Source organism: Aplysia californica, unplaced genomic scaffold, assembly GCF_000002075.1.
Source record: "Aplysia californica isolate F4 #8 unplaced genomic scaffold, AplCal3.0 scaffold00282, whole genome shotgun sequence".
NCBI lineage: Eukaryota > Metazoa > Mollusca > Gastropoda > Aplysiida > Aplysiidae > Aplysia > Aplysia californica.
This window is the reverse complement of record NW_004797552.1, coordinates 19919-40896: the sequence shown is the minus strand read 5'-3', so window position 1 is coordinate 40896 and position 20978 is coordinate 19919. Positions and strand designations below refer to the sequence as shown.

Here is a 20978-nt window from a genome sequence, read left to right as displayed (position 1 = left end):
GGGGTTCTTGAAAAAAAGATGACAAAGAAGACAGAGAATGGGGAAAAATCTGTGTTGTGTAATTATCTGCCTGGTGGAATAGATCAAGGGAAAGAGAGAAAAAAAACCAACCTCCTAAAAAACCCAAACTACCCCAAAAGCCATCTTGAAACTACATACAGTGAATGAGTACTACCTCAAATACTCTGTGTGCGTGTGTTTGTGTGTGTGTGTGTGGGGGGGGGGCAGTACTAACATAGTAACAACAACCGTATCGACATTATATCTATTTAGTACATTGACAAGAAACCGCTAGAGCGGCACAAGCATCTTGAAGAAATCGCAGCATTTAGTGTGCAGCTGACTTGTTCATGCACCGAGCGAGTCGTACAGACTGGGGAGATCATGCGATCGCCCCGTCCCCCACCGCAGCGAGCCCTCGCGGCCAGTCAGTGTGCGTCAGCCGGCATGCACAGCGGTTAAAAAACAAGATCAGCCATAAAGTTGTTTAAGTTCACCTGCGTGACGTGAGCAGACACAGACAGCACAAAGCATTATGTGGACACAACAGGAGAGAGAAGCTTCGTGAACAATTTCCCGCTCCGTTTGAACAACAACAACAGCTGCATGCAAAGACAATCTTTGTCGGGAAGCAACTCAAAAGATATGGGCCACCAAACATAGATAGAAGCGACGAGAGAAATCAAAAAGAAAGTTTCCGAGAAATGTATACATCATTATGCACACTTATACAACATCTCATCAGTAGAAAAAAAAATAAAAATGAATGAACAAACAAAACAAAAATGGCCATCAAGTTGAGGACACTGAGTGGGAAATGGTGAGACAATGTCAAGCAGTTCTTCCACGACCGTGGCAGGCACCTTACCTTACACTTCACGCAGGAAAATCCAGGAAAGCAATAAGAGGAGAAAGTAAACAGTCAACACATAAGACCTTCGCACATCACACAAAATCTTGTCAAATGACACAAGACCTCGTCAAATGACACAAAATCTCGTCAAATGACATAAAATCTCGTCAAATGACACAAAATGTAGAGGGAACACCTCAATATCATGCACATCATAAGAAACATTTTACATACTTTGGCTTCATTAAATTTAAAGCAAAAAGCAAAAAGCAACTCTATCATATATATACCTAAGTCATTTGGGACTAAAACATAACACACTTGATGTTCATGAACTTCAAGACGTACTTAATCAAGTGCCAAGCACAACAAACGTTAGCAATTGCTGGACTATACATCAGTCATCTGTCTGAGCATTTATACCTGAGTCATCTGTCTGAGCATTTATACCTGAGTCATCTGTCTGAGCATTTATACCTCAGTTATCTGTTTGAGCATTACCCATCTTCCTTATCTCAACTTACACTTACAGATTTTCAACGTGACTAAAAAAAAGCACAAAGACTATTTCTATTTTGTCCTTGAGGAAGTAGGAGCTCTCCCGACCATAGCTCCTTGAGGAGCCCGAGCATTATAAGTAATAACAATGTACTGATTGCTTCGTACTAAGAACTTGGAGTAAACACAGTCCACATTCTGTGACAAAACAAACCAAAAACACCCAACACCCACACAATGATACGGCAAAAGGAAAAGGAAAAGGACAAATAAATCTATAAAAAGCTAAACAAAACCAAAAAAATCCACACTAACATAAAAAGCAACGAGCGTCAGCTGTATGTACGTATGTGTGTGAGTGCAACGAGTGTAAGTATGTTTGTGAGTGCTTGTGAGTGTGTATGTGTGTATGCACACGTGTACGTGTGCGTAAGCTAATGAACAAAGCTGACAGTAATGTTAGTGCGCTATATCTGTGCTACATCTGTGACCACTAGCAATAAATGTATCCATCATGCTCTCTACAACATCTGTGACCACTAGCAATATATGTATCCATCATGCTCTCTACAACAGAACACTTCCGCAGGCGTTTTACGTGTTGCCATCTCAAACAACGCACAACTCCACTCCTGACATGAACACATGCATACGAAATGAAACGTTCCAGCAAAACCCGGAACATCACAGGAAGTGACAGGCCGAGAAATGAAGGTGTCGAAGCGACTACTGGCACAGAAGCCTGCCAGCATGCCACAGAAAAACAAAGAACAATCAAACGGTATGGCCATGTGTTATAAAATGTCACCTGGCCAGCCAGCCTCGAGAGCCTATAACAACAAGTACTCAGGCTACATAGGAAGAGGTAGGCCACGCAAAAGGGGGATTGATTGAGGGAGTCAAGAGAACCCAGAGAAACTACAACATCTCAGGGTCTTTTTTTGCTGTCTCTTTTTAAAGAGGACGGTAACCCATCCACTAGATATAACTGGGGGACAAATTTCTCCGTCCATCATCAGCTTCTGCGGTGTCCGTCCCACTTACCAGTGGGCACAAGGCCGGGGGCAAAGTCAGGAACAGATACTACACTTTGACCTTAGCCAAAAGGCCGAACAACATCTCAGTTGAAACAGTTGCAGAGTTGGCCTACCACAGACACTGCATCTCCCCTCGACGCTCGACAGCAACAGAGCAGGACAAAGTAACAGCACAAAGTAAAAGTAGATTATAAAGACAAGCAGCAAAGACCTACGCTTGTTGGTACAAAAACTATCACACCAGAATGATGCGTGGTCTTTGACCACTAGGCTCTATAGAGCTACAAGACCCATCTTCTGACCACCCACAACAAAGCTCACAGGATTAGTCGCGAGAAGAATCGAGTTTGTGAAGTTACACAAGACAGAAGACGATGCGGTTAGAGTAAGAGGAATAGTCTTTTTGTACCTTGTTATTCCTACTCATCTCATTTAGCACATGGTTATGGCTATATGTAGGCAGATACAGTCTGATATGTTAGAAGGGTTCTCCTTAGAGACTGGCATTATGCTTAGTCGAACATGCTAGACTGGTTTTGTACGTAGAGATATTCAGCCTGATACGTTAAACTGGGATTATACATAGAGAGGTACCGTACAGTCTAATTGGTTAGACTGGTGATGTACGTAGAGAGACAGTCTATTACGTTAGACTGGTGTTATACATAGAGAAAGAGCCTAATACATTAGGCTTTCCCTCATAGACTGGTGTTTAAACGTAAAGATAGTCTAATATGTTAGAACAGTTCCCCTCAAAGACGTGTTTAATGTAGAACTGATACGTTAGCACAGGCGTTATACGTAGAGACACAGTCTACTACGCTAGACTGGCGTTAGTCTGAGGAGCCACTACTCAGTAGCATCTAGAGCTGTGAGTGAGTACTGCGAGAGCAGACGTAATGATAAAGCACGTACCCACGTTGTGGAGGTGTGACTTGCCTGCAAGGGGCAGGGGTGGGTGTGGATGCGGGGGTGGGGTGGAGGCGGGGTGGAGTAAAGGACACACATGGCATGAGTGTGATGATGATAAACAGCCTCACACACAACAAATGCACATCTCTCTGTGAACACAGCCAAGGACATGAGCAGAACACATCACAAAAGGATGGGCATAAAAGTCTTTTGTTGTTGGACAGGTTGAGTTCGCCTTTCAACACTGTCAAGTTATCGTGACCTCAGTGCTTTCTTGTCATATCTCCATTTTTTTAAATAACGGTGAAAACAGTTCATAACAAAGAGTGAGCTTAAGAAGAAGTCACATTTTCACCGTTTAAAAAAAATGGAGATACGACAAGACATCACTGAGGCTGTGTTATGTAAGGGACGGGACCTCCGAATCTTAACGTCAGTCTCGTATAGGACAGAACCAAATGGGTTAAGAGTCTTGAAAACTCCACACAAAGACCCCACTTCAAGAACACCCAGCCTGGAATATGAAGACCAGGGCCGTGCAGTCAGTAATTCAGTATGGTCCCAAGTGAGCTAACAAAGAACACAGGAAGCCCCAGAACCCTACAAGATCTTTTTTCTGCCAAAAAACAAAAGTTTTTTACAGGTCAATCCTTGAAGTATATCTTTTCAAACTGTGAAGAATGCCCATCCCTGTGGAAAGCCAGCCAAACACAACACCATACAGTGTGAGAAGCGTCAGCGCGACACGACATGAACATCTGCACTGGACAATACTGGACAAGACAGACATCAATGTCCTCACAAGACAAGACATGGCAAAACAGACATGTTCTGGCAGGCCAATACAATCAGCAGACAGCACAGTAATTGCTGACATTATGTCGATGATGCTAGTACTTCAAGCACTCCCCATCTCCTGTCCATTGACACAGAGGAAAAAGCAACTGCCCATGAAGCTCAACAGGAAGGACGAAACACAGTGGAGTCTGCTGAAACCCAAATATTCCGTTTCACTGGGATATATGTCAACAGGGACTGCTCAAAAAGCAAAGAATTTTTAAAAATTGGTGATTCTTTCTTCTTTCGGGCGACCAGTTTTTGGATGATCCCTGTTGGGTTTCAGCGGACTTCACCGTAGTTCTCCAAGTGTCCAACGCTACTGCCATGACATGCAGTCAGGAATACATCAAAGCAGATACAGCAATCGTACAGTTTCAACCCGTTCAAATACAAACGTACAACAATGGATAGGAGAAAGAACATTGGACGAATAGTTTTATGGAGACGAGACCACAATGGAGAACCACAAACCCTTGGAGAAAAAAATTTGAACAAAATGCTTTTCTAATTCAATATGACAGAGAGATGGCTGGAAAAAAAACACATTTTCGATGGACTTGTGTTCTAGAACACGTTTTCATTGTGACCTGGATTTGATACTGTTCATATTTACTCCGACTCGGACTGGAGTCCAAAACACTGAACTCACACACCCCGAGAAGGCAAGACCACCCACAGGCAGCATGCACACCCACAAGACTCTCACCCTGGACGGTCCAGACACCGAGCAACCAGCCACAGCCATACGATAGACTGGCTCCAGGCTACATCACAAACCTTTCCACGAGTAGGTTCTGTGGTCCGGGGGCCGGGGAGGGGGTGTGTGTATGTGTGTTCTTTGTGTGTGTTGAATGACAGTTCCAAAAGTTGGGAGAGGGGTGTATGTATGTATATGTTCTTTGTGTATGAGTGTGTTCTTTGTGTATGTGTGTTCTTTGTGTATGTGTGTGTTCTTTGTGGGTGTTGAATGACAGTTCCAAAAGTTGGGAGAGGGGTGTATGTATGTATATGTTCTTTGTGTATGAGTGTGTTCTTTGTGTATGTGTGTGTTCTTTGTGGATGTTGAAAGACAGTTCTTTGTGTATGTGTGTGTTCTTTGTGGGTGGGGAACGACAGTTCCAAAAGTTGGCAGGCTCAACCTGACTGGTGAAGTTCTCAAATGTTGGCCAAACACACACACAAACACATACACACTGAGAAATGGAGAGGGAGAGGGAGAGGCAGAGAGTGAGAGAGAGGGAGAGAGAGTGGAGAGAGAGGGAGAGAGAGTGGAGAGAGAGGGAGAGGGAGAGAGAGAGGAGGGGGGACAGAGAGAGAGAGAGAGGGCGATAGATGTTGTATCCAAATGTCACACAATAGAGCTAAATACATATTCCGAGCCAGTCCAGGATGTTACAGCATCATGTATAGTTTAATCCTGTCACTGTTTCCCCCTTCACAACCTGGCCTCAGGCTGTCTGGAGCTCTGTGCTAGGATTGTGGAGCAGGCCGGGCAGGAAAATGGTTAAACCGTGAAACATCTGATGTCGTCACTGACACTTGCTAGAAAGTGTGGATCTGGAGTGTAAGTGTCTGTGTTTCTGTCTCACTGCCAGTGGTCATCAAACAGCTGCCACTCGCTCCACTCACACTCATAAGCCACAAAATGTTGGTGAAAATACAAAAAGAAGGCAAAACTGATCTAAAAAAAAAAGCAAATAAAAAGAATTGAAGTGAACAACAAAAAGCTACAAAAAACAAAACAAAAACACCAGAAAATAAAAAGAGCTGGAAAAATGAAGAGCAAAAAAAGCTTTCAAGATTAAAATCACAGCAACATAAATATTGGTCACCACGGTGTTAGACAACACGACGAGGCAAAGTGCTGACAACAGCAAAAAATGGGGGGTCACAGTTCACCGTGTTCAGGCTGGGACGGGGCAAAAGGTCGAGAGATGGAGTGCGTCTGACAACAACCACGTGCGACATCGAGGAGACAGGAAGGAAGGAGGTCTCGGGGGGCTCTACCACGGCAAGCTCTCTGCTCAACGCCTCTTTAGTTTTTAAGTTTTAGTAAGGTTTTACGGTGCTCGCAACAGCAGATTATGGTCATATGACCGCCAAGGGGTGATTTGTTTTAGTAGAGGTTTTGCGGCGCTCGCAACTGCATATGGTCATAATATGAGCGCCAAGGGGTGCCAGGGAATCAGGCTTACTCTGCTCGCCTCTCTTGCCTCAACAGCACAAAGTCTGCTTCGACTATCAACGCCTCTGGCATTGTCGTGTTGTGAGATACACACACAGTTCCTTCCTTGCCCTTAAAACTCTGCTGCTATACAACAAGATTGTTTCATTCTCCTTCTAATTCTAATTTTTACTATTATTATCATTATCATTATTATTATTATTATTATTATCATGTTTACCATTTTACAATTATCCTATTATTAGTTTCTTGTCTGGCCTCACATCTCAAGTGTTGGGAACATCACCAAACACATTTAGTCACTACCTGCTTGTGAAACATGGCTACCCTCTAGATAGATATAAATGAAGAAAAAACAGAATAAGTCAAGAGAGTAGCAATGTTCGACCAAATACTTGCTACGTTCCCACAGTAACTATCATTTATACATTCACAACTGGCTACGTTCAGAGTTACTACAAAGACAGAGAAATCTAACGGACTGACTATATTTGTCCTAACACAAAGACATCTAACTAGATTTGTCTAAAGATAGTAACATTGAACGAACGTCAGCATTTTAGAGGTACACAGACAGAGACATCTAATGGACTGACTATACTTGTGCAAAGACGGAGACATCTAACTAGATTTGTCTAAAGATAGTAACATTGAACTGACGTCAGCATTTCAGAGTTACGAAGACAAAGACATGATATAATTGATTACTTCTGTTCAAAGTACCGGCCACAGTGACAAGTCTCTAGCTTCGGTACAACAGGGAGACGGAGGACTGTCAGTATTTTACATCTACAATGACTTAGAAATGACTGACACAGACACATAATACAACTGGCTTCAGTATTTTACAGTACGGTGATGGAAACATTTGATCAACTCCAGTATTTTCCAGCCCACAACTCCAGCATTTTACAAACAGTTTGGATGACATTCATAGATACATTTCAAGGCCCAGAGATCTGGAATCCTTTGCCAAGTATTTTAAGACAGATCAAATCCTCTGATTTATTCAAATGTCAGCTGAAGTCATTTCTGTTTTTAAATTAGTAAGATGAATATTTGGAGTGATTTTCTTTTAGTCAAAACACAACGTTTTATGTTACTGTTGTAAATTGTACTGTATTGTAAAGCGCTCAGAGCCTATGTACTTTAATCAGAGTTGATCGCTAAAAAAATGTCATTTATTATTATTATTATTATTATTAGACTTCAGTATTTTCCAGTCCAGGTGAGAGAGACACATGACCAAGGCCAGAGTTCTATATCAGAGTCACGACCACACACAAACCCAAGACCTCACGGTGCAGCATCCAAAGACAGGAAAAAGGGGCAACCACTAAACACAACACCAACACAAGAAATCAAGAAAGACACAAAAAAAAACCAAACTACCGACAGACCAAGGAGTACAGAGTGGCACAGAGCCACTGTCTTCTGACACAACTTCTCTCCAGTGAGCCCCTACTCTACTTTTTTTTGGTAATGTGGGTGTTTTCACGACATCATCTACACACTTCTACACCACTCAATATCTACGCAGTTTCAACATTTACAGACATTTTTCAAATATTCACGATGAGAAAAAGAAAAAGCAGATTATGTCGAAAGATTTACACAGTAACTGAAGATAAACAAAGATTACGCGAGACAGAATGTACCACAGTCAACGATCGCCACACGGAAAGTACCAGAGACAATTTGTATAAAAGTCAAAGAAAACTTGCCTTACAGCACAGACCTAGGGGCCCCTGTACCACGTGGGAGGTCGGTCGCGCGGTTGCCCCAAAAGGTTAGCTCCTGGAACTTCTTAAAAGTGAAAGTGTTACTTTGTTCCTAAACCTTTCCTGGTGATGATTGCGGCACAAGACGTCACAAACTGTCCGCCCTCAGTTCCCCTCTTCTGACACTCCACTCAACACACACACAAACCAGGTTCGAAAAAAGAAGAGAGAGAGTGGGTGTTCACCCCAAAGACGATAAAACATAATCATTCTCACAAAAACATCCGGATGAGGACACACGCCTTCTAAAATATCCCATCATATGAGCAATCGAAACAGAAATTTTCCTCCTAGCCAATCTAGTTTTCCACAGTGAGTCCACATTTCTTGCTTTCTCACTACAGAATTCACCCAGAAACATGCAGTGAAGTAGTTGCAGTCACAGTCTATCTACAGAAAAGCAGAACCCACGATGAAGTCTGAGTTGGAGTGAGAGTACACAACATGTGTACTTTTGTCGCACACTGTGGCCGGAGAACAAAACACAGCACTTGTCCCTACTCTCAAGAGATAGCTCCGCAAAAATCTTACGTCTCACGTTAATCTGAACTGTTCCGTGGAAATATCTTTGATAACACGATTCAGCATTTGCTGCTCAGCCAGTAAATAGACCTTCATAAACCATCCAATAACTAGACCTACACCTAGAGAAACCAGCTAGTACTTTGACCTGCACCTAGAGAAACCAGCTAGTACTTTGACCTGCACCTAGATAAACCAATTAGTACTTTGACCTACACCTAGATAAACCAGCTAGTGACAGGACCGTGAAAACATCAATAAATGGTAGTTTTTTCAAGCAGACCTCTAGTGTGTGAGTGTATGAGTGTGTTTTTTTTTTGTTTCTGTAAAGCGTTTTACGGCGCTCGCAACTGCATAGGTCATATGAGCGTGCGGGACACACCTAATATTTTCAGTTGGTAGGAAATTTTGAATTTTGCCCGGGTGGCGGCCGAAGCCTACTCTTATCGATATGAGTGTGTGTGTGTGTGTGTGTGTGTGTGTGTGTGTGTGTGTGTGTGTGTGTGTGTGTGTGTGTGTGTGTGCGCCCTCCCCCCTATCTGTGCGGTCAGCGAGCCGTGGTAGAGCCCCGGGGGAACCTCCTCCTCCGTCCATTCACCGAGGGCGTGACCTACTTGTGAGCGCGGGACATAGAGGTGGGGGGAGGGGGAGGGGGTCGGGAGTGCTACAGGGTGTCAAAGTCGGAGCTGGAGGTTCGCTGGTGCTGCTGAAGCTGTCGTCGGAATCCGCTGGGCCAGAAGATGGCGCCGGGCGCCGTGTGGTGATGTTGCTGGCCTGTGGTCAGAGTCATTGCCCGGTCAGGGTTAGTTGGGTTTGTTTTTTTGTTGAGTTTATTTTTAGTAAGTTTTACGGCACTTGAAACACAAATAGGTAATTTATAAGTGCCGAAGATTTGAGGTGTTACAAGAGAGCTTTAGTTTTAGTAAGAGTTTTACTGCACTCGAAACACAAGAAGGTCATTATAAGTGCCGAAGATATGAGGTGTTACAAGAGAGTAATATTCAGTTTCAGTTTTAGTAAGAGTTTTACGATACTTGCAACACAATATGGTCATATAAGTGCCGAAGATCTGAGGTGTTACAAGAGAGCTTTAGTTTTCGTAAGAGTTTTATGAAACTCGAAATACAAATAGGTCATTATAGGTGAGGCAGATCTGAGGTGTTACAAGAGATCTGCAGTTTTAGTAAAAGTTTAACGGCACTTGAAACACAAATAGGGCATTGATTGTTGTTATCGATCCAGAAATAAGTCATTGAAAGTGCCGAAGATCTGAGGTGTTACAAGAGAGTACGGTATACAAAAGAAGAAAAAACTTGAGATATAAAAAGACAATAGGTTGGGTTCTTACACCCCCACTGAGACAGTTCAGATCATTTAGGAGGTGGCTTTCAACCCTGCCTTTAATGGGCCAACCCGAGCTGAGAGGAATAAAACATCCTAGCAGAAAGACTGACATAGGCCTACTTGAACAAATTTCTTCTGACTCTCTCATCAAACTCGGGTCTTCTGTGTGCGACAGCAAAGTGCAGAATCATTCCGTGCTGGTACAAGATGTACCAGACAATACAACCCTCACATCTTGTGAGATATCCCATTCCGTGCTGGTACAAGATGTACCGGACAATACGACCCTCACATCTTGTGCCAAAACTATCTTCACATTGTGAGATATCCCACTACATCTTGTACCAAAACTATCTTCACATATTGTGAGATATCCCACTACATCTTGTACCAAAACTATCTTCACATATTGTGAGATATCCCACTACATCTTGTACCACAATTATCTTCACATATTGTGAGATATCCCACTACATCTTGTACCAAAACTATCTTCACATATGGTGAGATATCCCACTACATCTTGTACCACAATTATCTTCACATATTGTGAGATATCCCACTACATCTTGTACCAAAACTATCTTCACATATTGTGAGATATCCCACTACATCTTGTACCACAATTATCTTCACATATTGTGAGATATCCCACTACATCTTGTACCAAAACTATCTTCACATATTGTGAGATATCCCACTACATCTTGTGCCAAAACTATCTTCACATATAGTGAGATATCCCACTACATCTTGTACCAAATCTATCTTCATAGGGAGGACTTCCGTAACGAGCGACCGCTATGAGAAGAGTAGAATAGAGGGCCAGGGATAGGGGTACGGGTACGGGTACGGGTAGGGGTAGGGGTAGGAGTAGGGGTGGGGATAGGAGTAGGGGTAGGGCTAGGGTTTGGGTTACGGTTTCTTCTTTATGTGTTTGTTGGGGTGGTTGCTTGCTACGGAAGTCCTTCCTCTTCATATATATTATAGTGAGATGTGTGGATAACCCACCACATCCTGTACCAAAACTATCTTCATACATAGTGAGATGAGAGTGGCCATAAGGATAGCCATTTAGTGGCTACACTATAGATGAGAGTGGTTATCAATACAGTCATTTATCGGCTACATTATAGATGAGTGGTTGTCAATATAGTCATTTATCGGCTACATTATAGATGAGTGGTTGTCAATATAGTCATTTATCGGCTACATTATAGATGAGTGGTTGTCAATATAGCCATTTATCGTCTACGTTAACTACACACCAGTCTCATCTCCACTAACTACACACGGATGTCATCTACGTTAACTAGCATGCCAGGAAAGAACATGGAGCACCAGTGTAAAAAATTCAGTAAACTTTATTACTGTCAAGATAACAAACAATACTTGGACATTGTTTCAGAGACGGCGAGAGAGAGAGAGAGACAGACAGACAGACAGACAGACAGACAGACAGACAGACAGACAGACAGACAGAGAGATGGAGACAGAGAGAGACAGACTCGTGATGCCTCTGGTCAAACTGTTCACCCACAAGAAATCGCGTGTATTTAGGAAACAAGATAGTTCTGTGATTGTTAACACTTCCGGCAAGCAAGTGCCCCTGTCTGCCCTTGTCAACTCTCTCAGTTTACTATAGAGGCAGGACCTCCGAGTTTAACGTTTGTCTCTAAAAAGACAGAGCCAAAATTGGTTGAAAGCCTAAAATACTCATCAAAACGCCCCGAGTTTAAGACCACCCAGTCTGGGGATTCAAACCAAGGCCATCTGCTCTCCCAAGCAATTGAATGTCACAACCCAACTGTCATTGAACATCTGGATGGAAAACCAAACAAAAAAGAGAACAGTTTCTTGCCGTAGAATAGACCTACACATTCAGTACATCCAGGAATTAAACCCATAACCCTTCCTTTGGAGTCTGGCCATCAAGTGACTCTGCCCCCACCACAACTATCCTATATATGAGAAGTGAAGAGTCACAAACCAGTAATGCTCAAACCATCAGAACCACAATATATGGCAGCAGGTGCGGAAAACAAAACTATGATTCGATTGAAGTTTGAACCACCCCAACAAATACAATATAGAAGAGACCTAACCCTTACCCTGGCCCAACCCCTAAACCCTACCCTTAACCCTATCCCTACCCCAAACCCTGATCCTAATCCTCAATTCTACCAAAAAGGAACATTCGTGTACAAGGAGCTGAGCTGTGATTCACACGATTTCCAGTGAAGTAGTAAGCCCACTACACTACCGAGAACAGCGTAGATGAGTGTATGATTTTAGCGCCCCTATCGTCACAATTAGGTCGTTCAAGAGTTGGTGGGTGTCACTTCGACATTCAACATTCTACACCTAGCCTTCTCGGACAAGGATGAAAAATCTCGGAGGGGGTGCTTGCTCCACTCTTCCTGTCATGTCCTAATCTATCCTTATTTCTACATTTCAGTAAATGAGATTGTATCAGTTTGATCCAATAATATTAGTATCTGATTAGTATCTACTATTTTATCACTAACAGCGAGTTCCTTCAATCTAAACATTTGTCGGAATACTTGTTAGAACGCTACAGGGAAATGACCAAACCAGGAAACTTTTACGCATGAGCTCAGTTGAGGACAAGGCATCAGGAGAAAAGGGATTGGTCAAATTTTACTTTCACACCCGCAAACTGAGGTGCTGCTTCGGGGGGGGGGGGGGGGAAGGAGTTCCGCAGAGGGCCGGCCGACCAACAACACACAAAAGAGGGGACTCTTTGAGCGGGGTATACCCTAACCCTTACCTTAACCCTAACCCTAACCCCTCACCTTAACCCTAACCCTAACTCTTGTATAGTTTGCTCAGTGGACCTTGTCAATCTAAGTGCCGGCCGTCTGCGGATCTCCTCTTTGTGTTTTGCGTTTTTTAAGGGGGGGGGGGGGTTTGGGTTTTTTTGAGGGGGTGGGGAGATGCCTTCTGAAAGTCCCCAGATTTTTTTTTTAAACCATGGGGATGTGCAAAGGATAAAAGTGGAAATTCGTATAAAAAGGATAAAAAAGAAGAAGAAACGTGTCATAAGAATACGAGACGGGTGTGAAAGTAAAACAACAGCCGAGGGTAGAGTGAGTCGAGCAGAAGAGAGCCAGGAACACACTGTTTCTACGCCCACATTGACACAGTTTGGACCATTCAGGAGGCCGTCATTCAACATAAGAACAGTGGACACACATCAGCCAATAAATAAATCACCCTGCATGTTCATGTTTCATCACAAACGTTGCTACAAACAATTCAATATATATATATATATAAAAAAATAATGACCAGAAATCCAGCTGAGAGCCCATGAGCCATGAGCATTGATCAGTTTGTGGTTCGTTTCCACACGAGCAAGCAAGCAGGAAACCTCAGTATGATAGGACAACGTAATATGCCGAACACCTCGCAACGTCAAAATCTATTTACAAATCCTACAAACATATATCTCCTCTCCATCCCACCCCTCCTCTCCATCCCACCCCTCCTCTCCATCCCACCCCTCCTCTCCATCCCTCCAACAAGTCACATAGTCATTTTACAACACGTAACACTTCATACCATTCTTGTTACGTAAAAAAATAACAAGGTGTGCAGAATCCACCACCCGTCCCTCGACCTAGCGAGCCCTGACACTCACAAAGAGCAGGAACTGAACTAGAACCACAGAGCTGATAGAAATATGTTTATCCGCTCTATGAGTAGAACCAACGGGTTCAATAAATGCTACATTTGTTTCTGAGTATCTTCGACCAGTGTCCATTCAATCTACACAATGCCAAGTTCTATTATTGCACAGACTGAAAAACAAAACAACGTTTCAATAATATTGCAAAACTTATGAGCATTCATGTGGGTTATGATTACGAGAAACAACAAAAATATTAATGTTTCAAAAAACCAAAACAACGTAATACTTGAGACGACTGTGGAATGTCTCAACATCAGTTCAAGAAAGCAGTCTACTCACAGGACAAGTCTCACTCATAGCGACAAGTCGGGAGAAAGGACGAGAGTTATATTTAGCACATGTTAGCATGGGTGAGTACATAATTCCTAATGAGTAAGTAAGAGCACAACCTTCGTGAGTGAGCCTGACTTGTCACATCAGTGAGCGTTGTCGCACAGATATATCCACGGGAGACAGACCTATCAGATCTACATCTGGGCCACAGCAGTGCACACATAGTGGGGAAATGGACGCGGTGCAAAGTTCTAATCACGTGACGTGTGTTCAACACAGCTTTATCAGCTGTATCAAATCTCACACACACAGAGTCATCCGCTACACAAACTTTAATGTGTGTGTGTCAAAACGAAAGAAGAGGAATTTCCCCTTGGTCCTTATCCAAAACTAACTTCTAACTAGACTCCGATGCCAAAGTTCAGCTCGACAAATTACGACCAGTTGGTGACCAGTGTGTTCCTCGACTCGTCAAAAGACAGGACAGAAAATGTTAAGCTCATTAGACGCTCTGTCAGAATACAAGGAAGTGTGGTGCCCAGCACAGCTAGTACAGAACTAGTCATGTCTTTACCAAGAGTCAGAGGAACCACTGGCTTCTATTCCATTTGTCAGGGAAATGGAACACACAAACGGAAAAAGAACTTTTTAAAAATGTATCAAATAAATGAAAAGATTTCTAACAACGGTAAATCCAAAAAAGTGAAACACATTGAAAGCTTTGGTGAAATGTCAAACAGGAACAGGGAAAACCGTTGTCAAAATGTCCGTTGTCAAAATGTCCTTCTTGGAAGAACAGAAGGGATCAAGAGCAACCATGGGAATTTCAATGAGAACAAGTCCGGAGAAAACTCAAGGATCTTCAGGTTCTTCAATAAAACACACAAAAGATAAAAACCACCACCATAGAGGAGAATTTAGAGGCTTGACAGCGGAGAAAATATTCTTTTGATCTTTGACTATGACGGAGAAGTTATTGCTTTGATCTTAGTTCTGAGAAATTTGCCTACCATGGCAGAGCCAACCAAAAATAGTTACTGGTAGAAAAGTGGTGAGCATACCTGCCCCGTGTCATCTGACAGATTACATGGAAACTTTCAATATCAGGGTTTCTGCCATGAACTCTCCATCCAATTCAAGGAGTTTCTAAGGAGACATTTTTTTAATTCAAGATTTGGTCCAGAAATTTGTGCCGTTTTCGACGGCGCACTCGCACCCTGAATGTCTAATATCCGATAGGCCTACACGTGTCCGAAAGGAATCATAGTTTCCATTGTCTGACAAAAAATTTTTTCATGTCCAATCTGGCGAAATTCAAAGAGTTTTCCAGGGGATTTTTCTTGAAAGCAAATTCCAGGAGTTTTCAAAGACTCCCTGAATTCATGGAGACTGCAGGAACCCTATATCATGGGAAAACTACAACTCTTGTTGACTTGTGGCATGCCAACACTTTCATCAAAACAGAAAGAGCTGGGGGGGAGGGGAGGGGGTGGGAAGGGGTTGGAGCCCTTTCCCAACATTGGGAGGGAAAACTCAAACAACAAAAACCAGTAAGTTGTAAAACCAAACTTAGTGTGAACCTTGCTTACAAACCACAAAGGTACCCGCACATCAGAACTGCCACCTGACTGTTGGGGGAAGAACGGTGAACAAGAGATACTTGCATTACAATTCTTCTTTTCTTAAACGGTGAACAAGAGACACTTGCATTACAATTCTTCTTCTCTTAAACGGTGAACAAGAGATACTTGCATTACAATTCTTCTTTTCTTAAACGGTGAACAAGAGACACTTGCATTACAATTCTTCTTTTCTTAAACGGTGAACAAGAGACACTTGCATTACAATTCTTCTTTTCTTAAACGGTGAACAAGAGACACTTGCATTACAATTCTTCTTCTCTTAAACGGTGAACAAGAGACACTTGCATTACAATTCTTCTTCTCTTAAACGGTGAACAAGAGATACTTGCATTACAATAGGCCTACTTCTGTTCTTGTTTTAGACGTACAGTATAACAGGGATAGGTCGAACACAGAAGACTTGAAATCACAAATTCGTCGAACTGTGCCTGCAGTCCTGTTGGGTTTTTTTTCCTTTACATCTTTGTAAGATATCCCTGGACAAACTACAGATCCCTGGAACGACCGAGGCCGGTCCCGACGTATTCGAGCTATCCGCGTTATACTGTACGTGTTTTTACACCCTCCTCCAACCCCACAAATGACGAGCAAATATTTCAGCACCGTGATAAAGGGAAGTCAAATATACAAACAAGATGGGCGGGGGGGGGGGGGGGGGGGGCCCCTTCAGTGTTTAGTACAATGGATGACAGTCCAATTCACAATGCACAGTGGCAAACAGAAGGATCTACTGCGGGATCTATCCACCAAAAACAAGGAGAGTCACATTATTGTTGAACAGACAGAAGGTCAGAGAGGTCCTATGTGACCCATTGCCTCTTTCGTTCACCACGAGAATACAAGCACAAAGATTGTACATTTGTTCTGCTGTACATCGTTATGGGTAGGTTTGCTGTGAACACATGACAATAATGACACCTTCACCCTCAGCATAAACACAAAATATCATAAAAACTTCCTTTAAAAAAATAGAAAATAAAATAAAATGAAACAAAGAGTGTTGCTCTCAATGAGAGAAGCCTGTTCAAGGATTTTGAGGAACCAAATGATAATTATACATATATTGTCAAACACATTTCAGCGGTACAGACTGGGACAAATTTGTCGAGTGCCACAAATAAAACAAATGAACGAGAAGGTAAAGTCATGATCATCTTGTCATTCATTACATCACTACAATCCTAAAAGAAATTAAAAACCTTCAAAAACCAGAATCAAACAGAGAAGATGCATAGGAGGGAAAACTATTTTAGATAGGCATTTCAAACACACAAGTCATTTTTTGGGTGTTGGAAAAGGTAAAAAGTGAAAAAACAGATTTTTCAGTTTCAATCGTTGTTACTTTGTGACTTGAGAAAAAACATGAAAGTCCTTATGTCTTGGAACATTAACTGTTGGTCCTTGCAGAAAGGCAGGAAAGGAAATGAGTCTTTGATTTCAAACCTCGTCTGCTTTAAAAAATTAAAAAATTATCTCGGTAACTGACATCTTGACAAGCCAGCTCCAGAAATAAACATCATTTCGAGCCAACGAACACGTCATAGAAAAAATCCTGTTTTCTTTATGAACACACAGACTGAAGTTGTACAAGTAGGCAAACTAAGTGACTTGTGCTGTCCACCGTTTGTCCAACAATCACAACCACAAGCAGACGACAACTCCGGTGTGCGTGGGAAAAGTGACAGCTCAAAGACAGCACACCTCGGAGTATCAACCCACACAGCACAGGGAGTTGTCTCCCCCCCCCCCCCCCCCAATCAGCTGGCAGACTTCCTAATGTGTGTGTGTGGCCACACGATGGAATCAGGCACTCGTCAATGTTTGGCCATAATATAGTTCTCCGTATAATCTTAAAGCTTGTTCGTTTGCTTTGATGAACAAAAATGAGATAGTCGCCACGTTTTTTTCTATTTATAAAAAAAAAAAAATACCTGTGATTGAAGGAGGTGGGGGTTATCTAAGTCTTTGTGAAGAGTTTGTTCATATAAAGACCAGGTTATCTAAGTCTTTGTGAAGAGCTTGTGCATATAAAGACCAGGTTATCTAAGTCTTTGTGAAGAGTTTGTTCATATAAAGACCAGGTTATCTAAGTCTTTGTGAAGAGTTTGTTCATATAAAGACCAGGTTATCTAAGCCTTTGTGAAGAGTTTGTTCATATAAAGACCAGGTTATCTAAGTCTTTGTGAAGAGTTTGTTCATATAAAGACCAGGTTATCTAAGTCTTTGTGAAGAGTTTGTTCATTTAAAGACCAGGTTATCTAAGTCTTTGTGAAGAGTTTGTTCATATAAAGACCAGGTTATCTAAGCCTTTGTGAAGAGTTTGTTCATATAAAGACCAGGTTATCTAAGTCTTTGTGAAGAGTTTGTTCATATAAAGACCAGGTTATCTAAGCCTTTGTAAAGAGTTTGTTCATATAAAGACCAGGTTTTGTGAAGAGTTTGTTCATATAAAGACCAGGTTATCTAAACCTTTGTGCCAGAGGGCAGACTGGGGCTTCCTACCTCTCTGCCGGCCGCTGTTGGGCGACATCTGGGGCACGGTCAGGTCACCGGCCATGCCCTGCGACAGCTCGTTCAGACTGGAGCTGCTCGACTCAGACGGGAGCGTCACATCCACGACTGCGGGGTGGTGGTGGTGGTGGGGGAAGAAACACGGATGTTAGCTCGACTGTTGGGTCGGTTTGTTGGTTTGTTTGTTTGTTTGTTTGGTTGTTTGTTTGGTTGTTAGGTTGGTTGGCTGGGTAAAAAGAAACACATCTGCACAATAATGGTTATTTCTGTTTCATTGTTTCAGTAAGCGTTTTACAGCACTTGCAACACAGTTAGGTTCATATAAGTGCCGAAGATTAGAAGTGTTACAAGAAAGTAACAAACACAAAAAGAAAGGAGTAGAGATAAGAACGATAGATATTCCAAAGGAAAGAGGAGCAAACCACACCAGAGCACCCCTCAACCACCATTAATGGCCGTTTAGTGCAGGGCAAAAGAAAGACATACAGACACACAGAGAGAAACAGCAGAGGTTTCACATCTTTGACCGAGACAAAAAGCAAAACTGCTCCGTTGTTCATTCACGTTACGAGAAGCACGTGCAGTAACCGTCGTTTAATGAAGGCTTGTATTGGTTTTTATGAGCAGTTACTAGAAAAAACCCAAAGAAAACCATTTTATAATACAAAATCGGACTTCCAAACTCAGACTCTCAAAAAACGTATTAACTCATTCAGAGCTGAGCGCTGCAGCAGTGAACTCCCCTCATACACTGAGCAGTTTTATTATGGCAACAGGAAATTAGATCTACCCAGGAAAATCAGTCACAACTAGTGGGCTCAACGGCTGTTAGAGCAGAAAAAAAATGTCTCCTTGACCTTTCCCATAATGCATCACGATTAGTTAAATAACTTGGTATCGATTAGATAAGAGTAATTCTTTCTATAAAGACAGCGAGGCAGAAAGCGAGAATACTCGTCGCTAGTATGTGAAAAAGCCCAAGTTTCGCGAGTATTCTCATCCGTAGTACGGAATGAGTTAAATGTGCTTTTTATGTACTGGTTGGCAGCAATGGATACATAATTTCCCCCCCAACTCGCTGGTGATCACCAATGACACAACACACACAGGTGTGACTTACTGGCAGCGTTGGCCGGCAGCACGGGTGCGAACACGTTCTCGGCAAACTCCTCAAACATGGTGTGTTCTGTGTGCTGCTGGATGATGGTCTCCAGGCACTTGGCACGCTCCTCGTAGCTGCACGCACAGCTCAGGAAAGTTTTACAGCGCTTGTAACATTCACATGTCAAATAAGTGCCAAAGATTAGAGGTGTTACAAGAGAGTAACATACAAAAAAGAAAAGGCGGAGAGATAAGGACGATAGACGCTTTTTACGTAAGAGTTTAACAGGTCAATTAAGTGCCCAAGATTATAGGTGTTACAAGAGATTAACATACAAAAAAAAAAAGAAAAGGAGGAGAGATAAGGACGATAGATGTTTTTTACATAAGAGTTTAACGGCACTTGCAACACGATAGGTCATATAAGTGCCGAACATTAGAGGTGTTACAAGAGAGTAACAAACACGAAAAAGATGGAGGGGAGATAAAGATGATAGATGTTTGATAGGAAATAAACCACACCAGAGCACCCGCCAACCACCCCCACCCCTCGGAGTGAGCCAAGGATACAAGGCGTGGTAGAAGGGCATGAGTGAGCGCTTGAGGCGGCTGGCGTTGACCGCCGTGGCCCGCACCAGACCCGACAACACCTGCTGGTCCACGATGGCTCCGTCAAACAACGGGCCGAAGAACGGGACCTGGGGACAACAAAAAACACTGTCAGTTTTTCCATTTTTTTTTTAAATTATATTTTTTTTAGTAGTAAGGTTTTTACGGCGCTCGCAACTGCATATGGCCATATGAGCGCCAAGGGTGGATGTCAGCAGAGAAGTCCCAAAACAGGGAATCAGGCTTACTCTGCTCACCTCTCAAGCGCCAACAGCACAAAATCTGCTTCGACTATCAAGGCACCCCGGAAATAGCAGGTCACAAGAGAGTGACAAACATACAAAAGAAGTAGAGGAAAAAATGACGATAGTAAGGATGAGGAAAGAAAAAGCAGCAACACCGCCAAACAACGGACTAAAGAACTGAACCTGGGGATGACAATTTCGCAGTAAAGATATATTCAAACTTTTGTCAGTTGTCTATAGAGCTGTCAGTTTTTCGGTTTTAGTAAAGGTATTATGGCACTTGCAACACAAATAGGTCATTGTAAAGTAGCGGAGATTAGAGGTGGTACCGTGGTACTACAGAGTAATATACAAAGAAAAGACGGAGAGAAAAGGAGGACAGGAGCAAACAACACCACAGCACCCACCAGCCACCCACATTTCACAGTTCAAATATTATGGGATAAAAGTCAAAGATGAAAATGTTCAATTCACTTAAAGGCATACTTCACAAAATGCCATCTCCGCAGTTGGTACTTTTTTCCTCACGATCCTCTTATGTTCAAGATGGTAAGCGTGTATCGTCGTTGATTGTGCTGTGTAAGTGTCAAAGTCTCTGTATGTGTTTGTTAATCTAATGAGCATATATGTATGCACAGTTTTACACATGCATTTTAATAATAATAATAATGAAGATCATTTATATAGCGCCCACTCCCGTGTAAACACAGCTCTAGGCGCTTTATATAAATGCATGTAAGAAAAATATTCATGCACGCGACACACACACACACTCACACACACACACTCATATACACACAAACAAACACACATATACACATACACAAACACACGCATACACACTCACGAACACATAACACGCACACATGTATGCCAAACACACACACACACACACACACACACACACTC

General features: G+C 42.5%; 1 protein-coding gene across 1 annotated transcript in view; it reads right to left on the bottom strand.

Moving 5' to 3' along the window:
• The window catches only part of LOC101861291 (ral GTPase-activating protein subunit alpha-1), a gene marked incomplete at its 5' end in the record, with an annotated part of 42824 nt that overhangs the window by 1947 nt on the left and 19899 nt on the right, over positions 1 to 20978 (bottom strand). Inside the window, 3 exon segments of the mRNA XM_035970533.1 lie at positions 18106 to 18222; positions 19235 to 19350; positions 19786 to 19913. Coding sequence (XP_035826426.1) covers positions 18106 to 18222; positions 19235 to 19350; positions 19786 to 19913 — 361 coding nt within the window.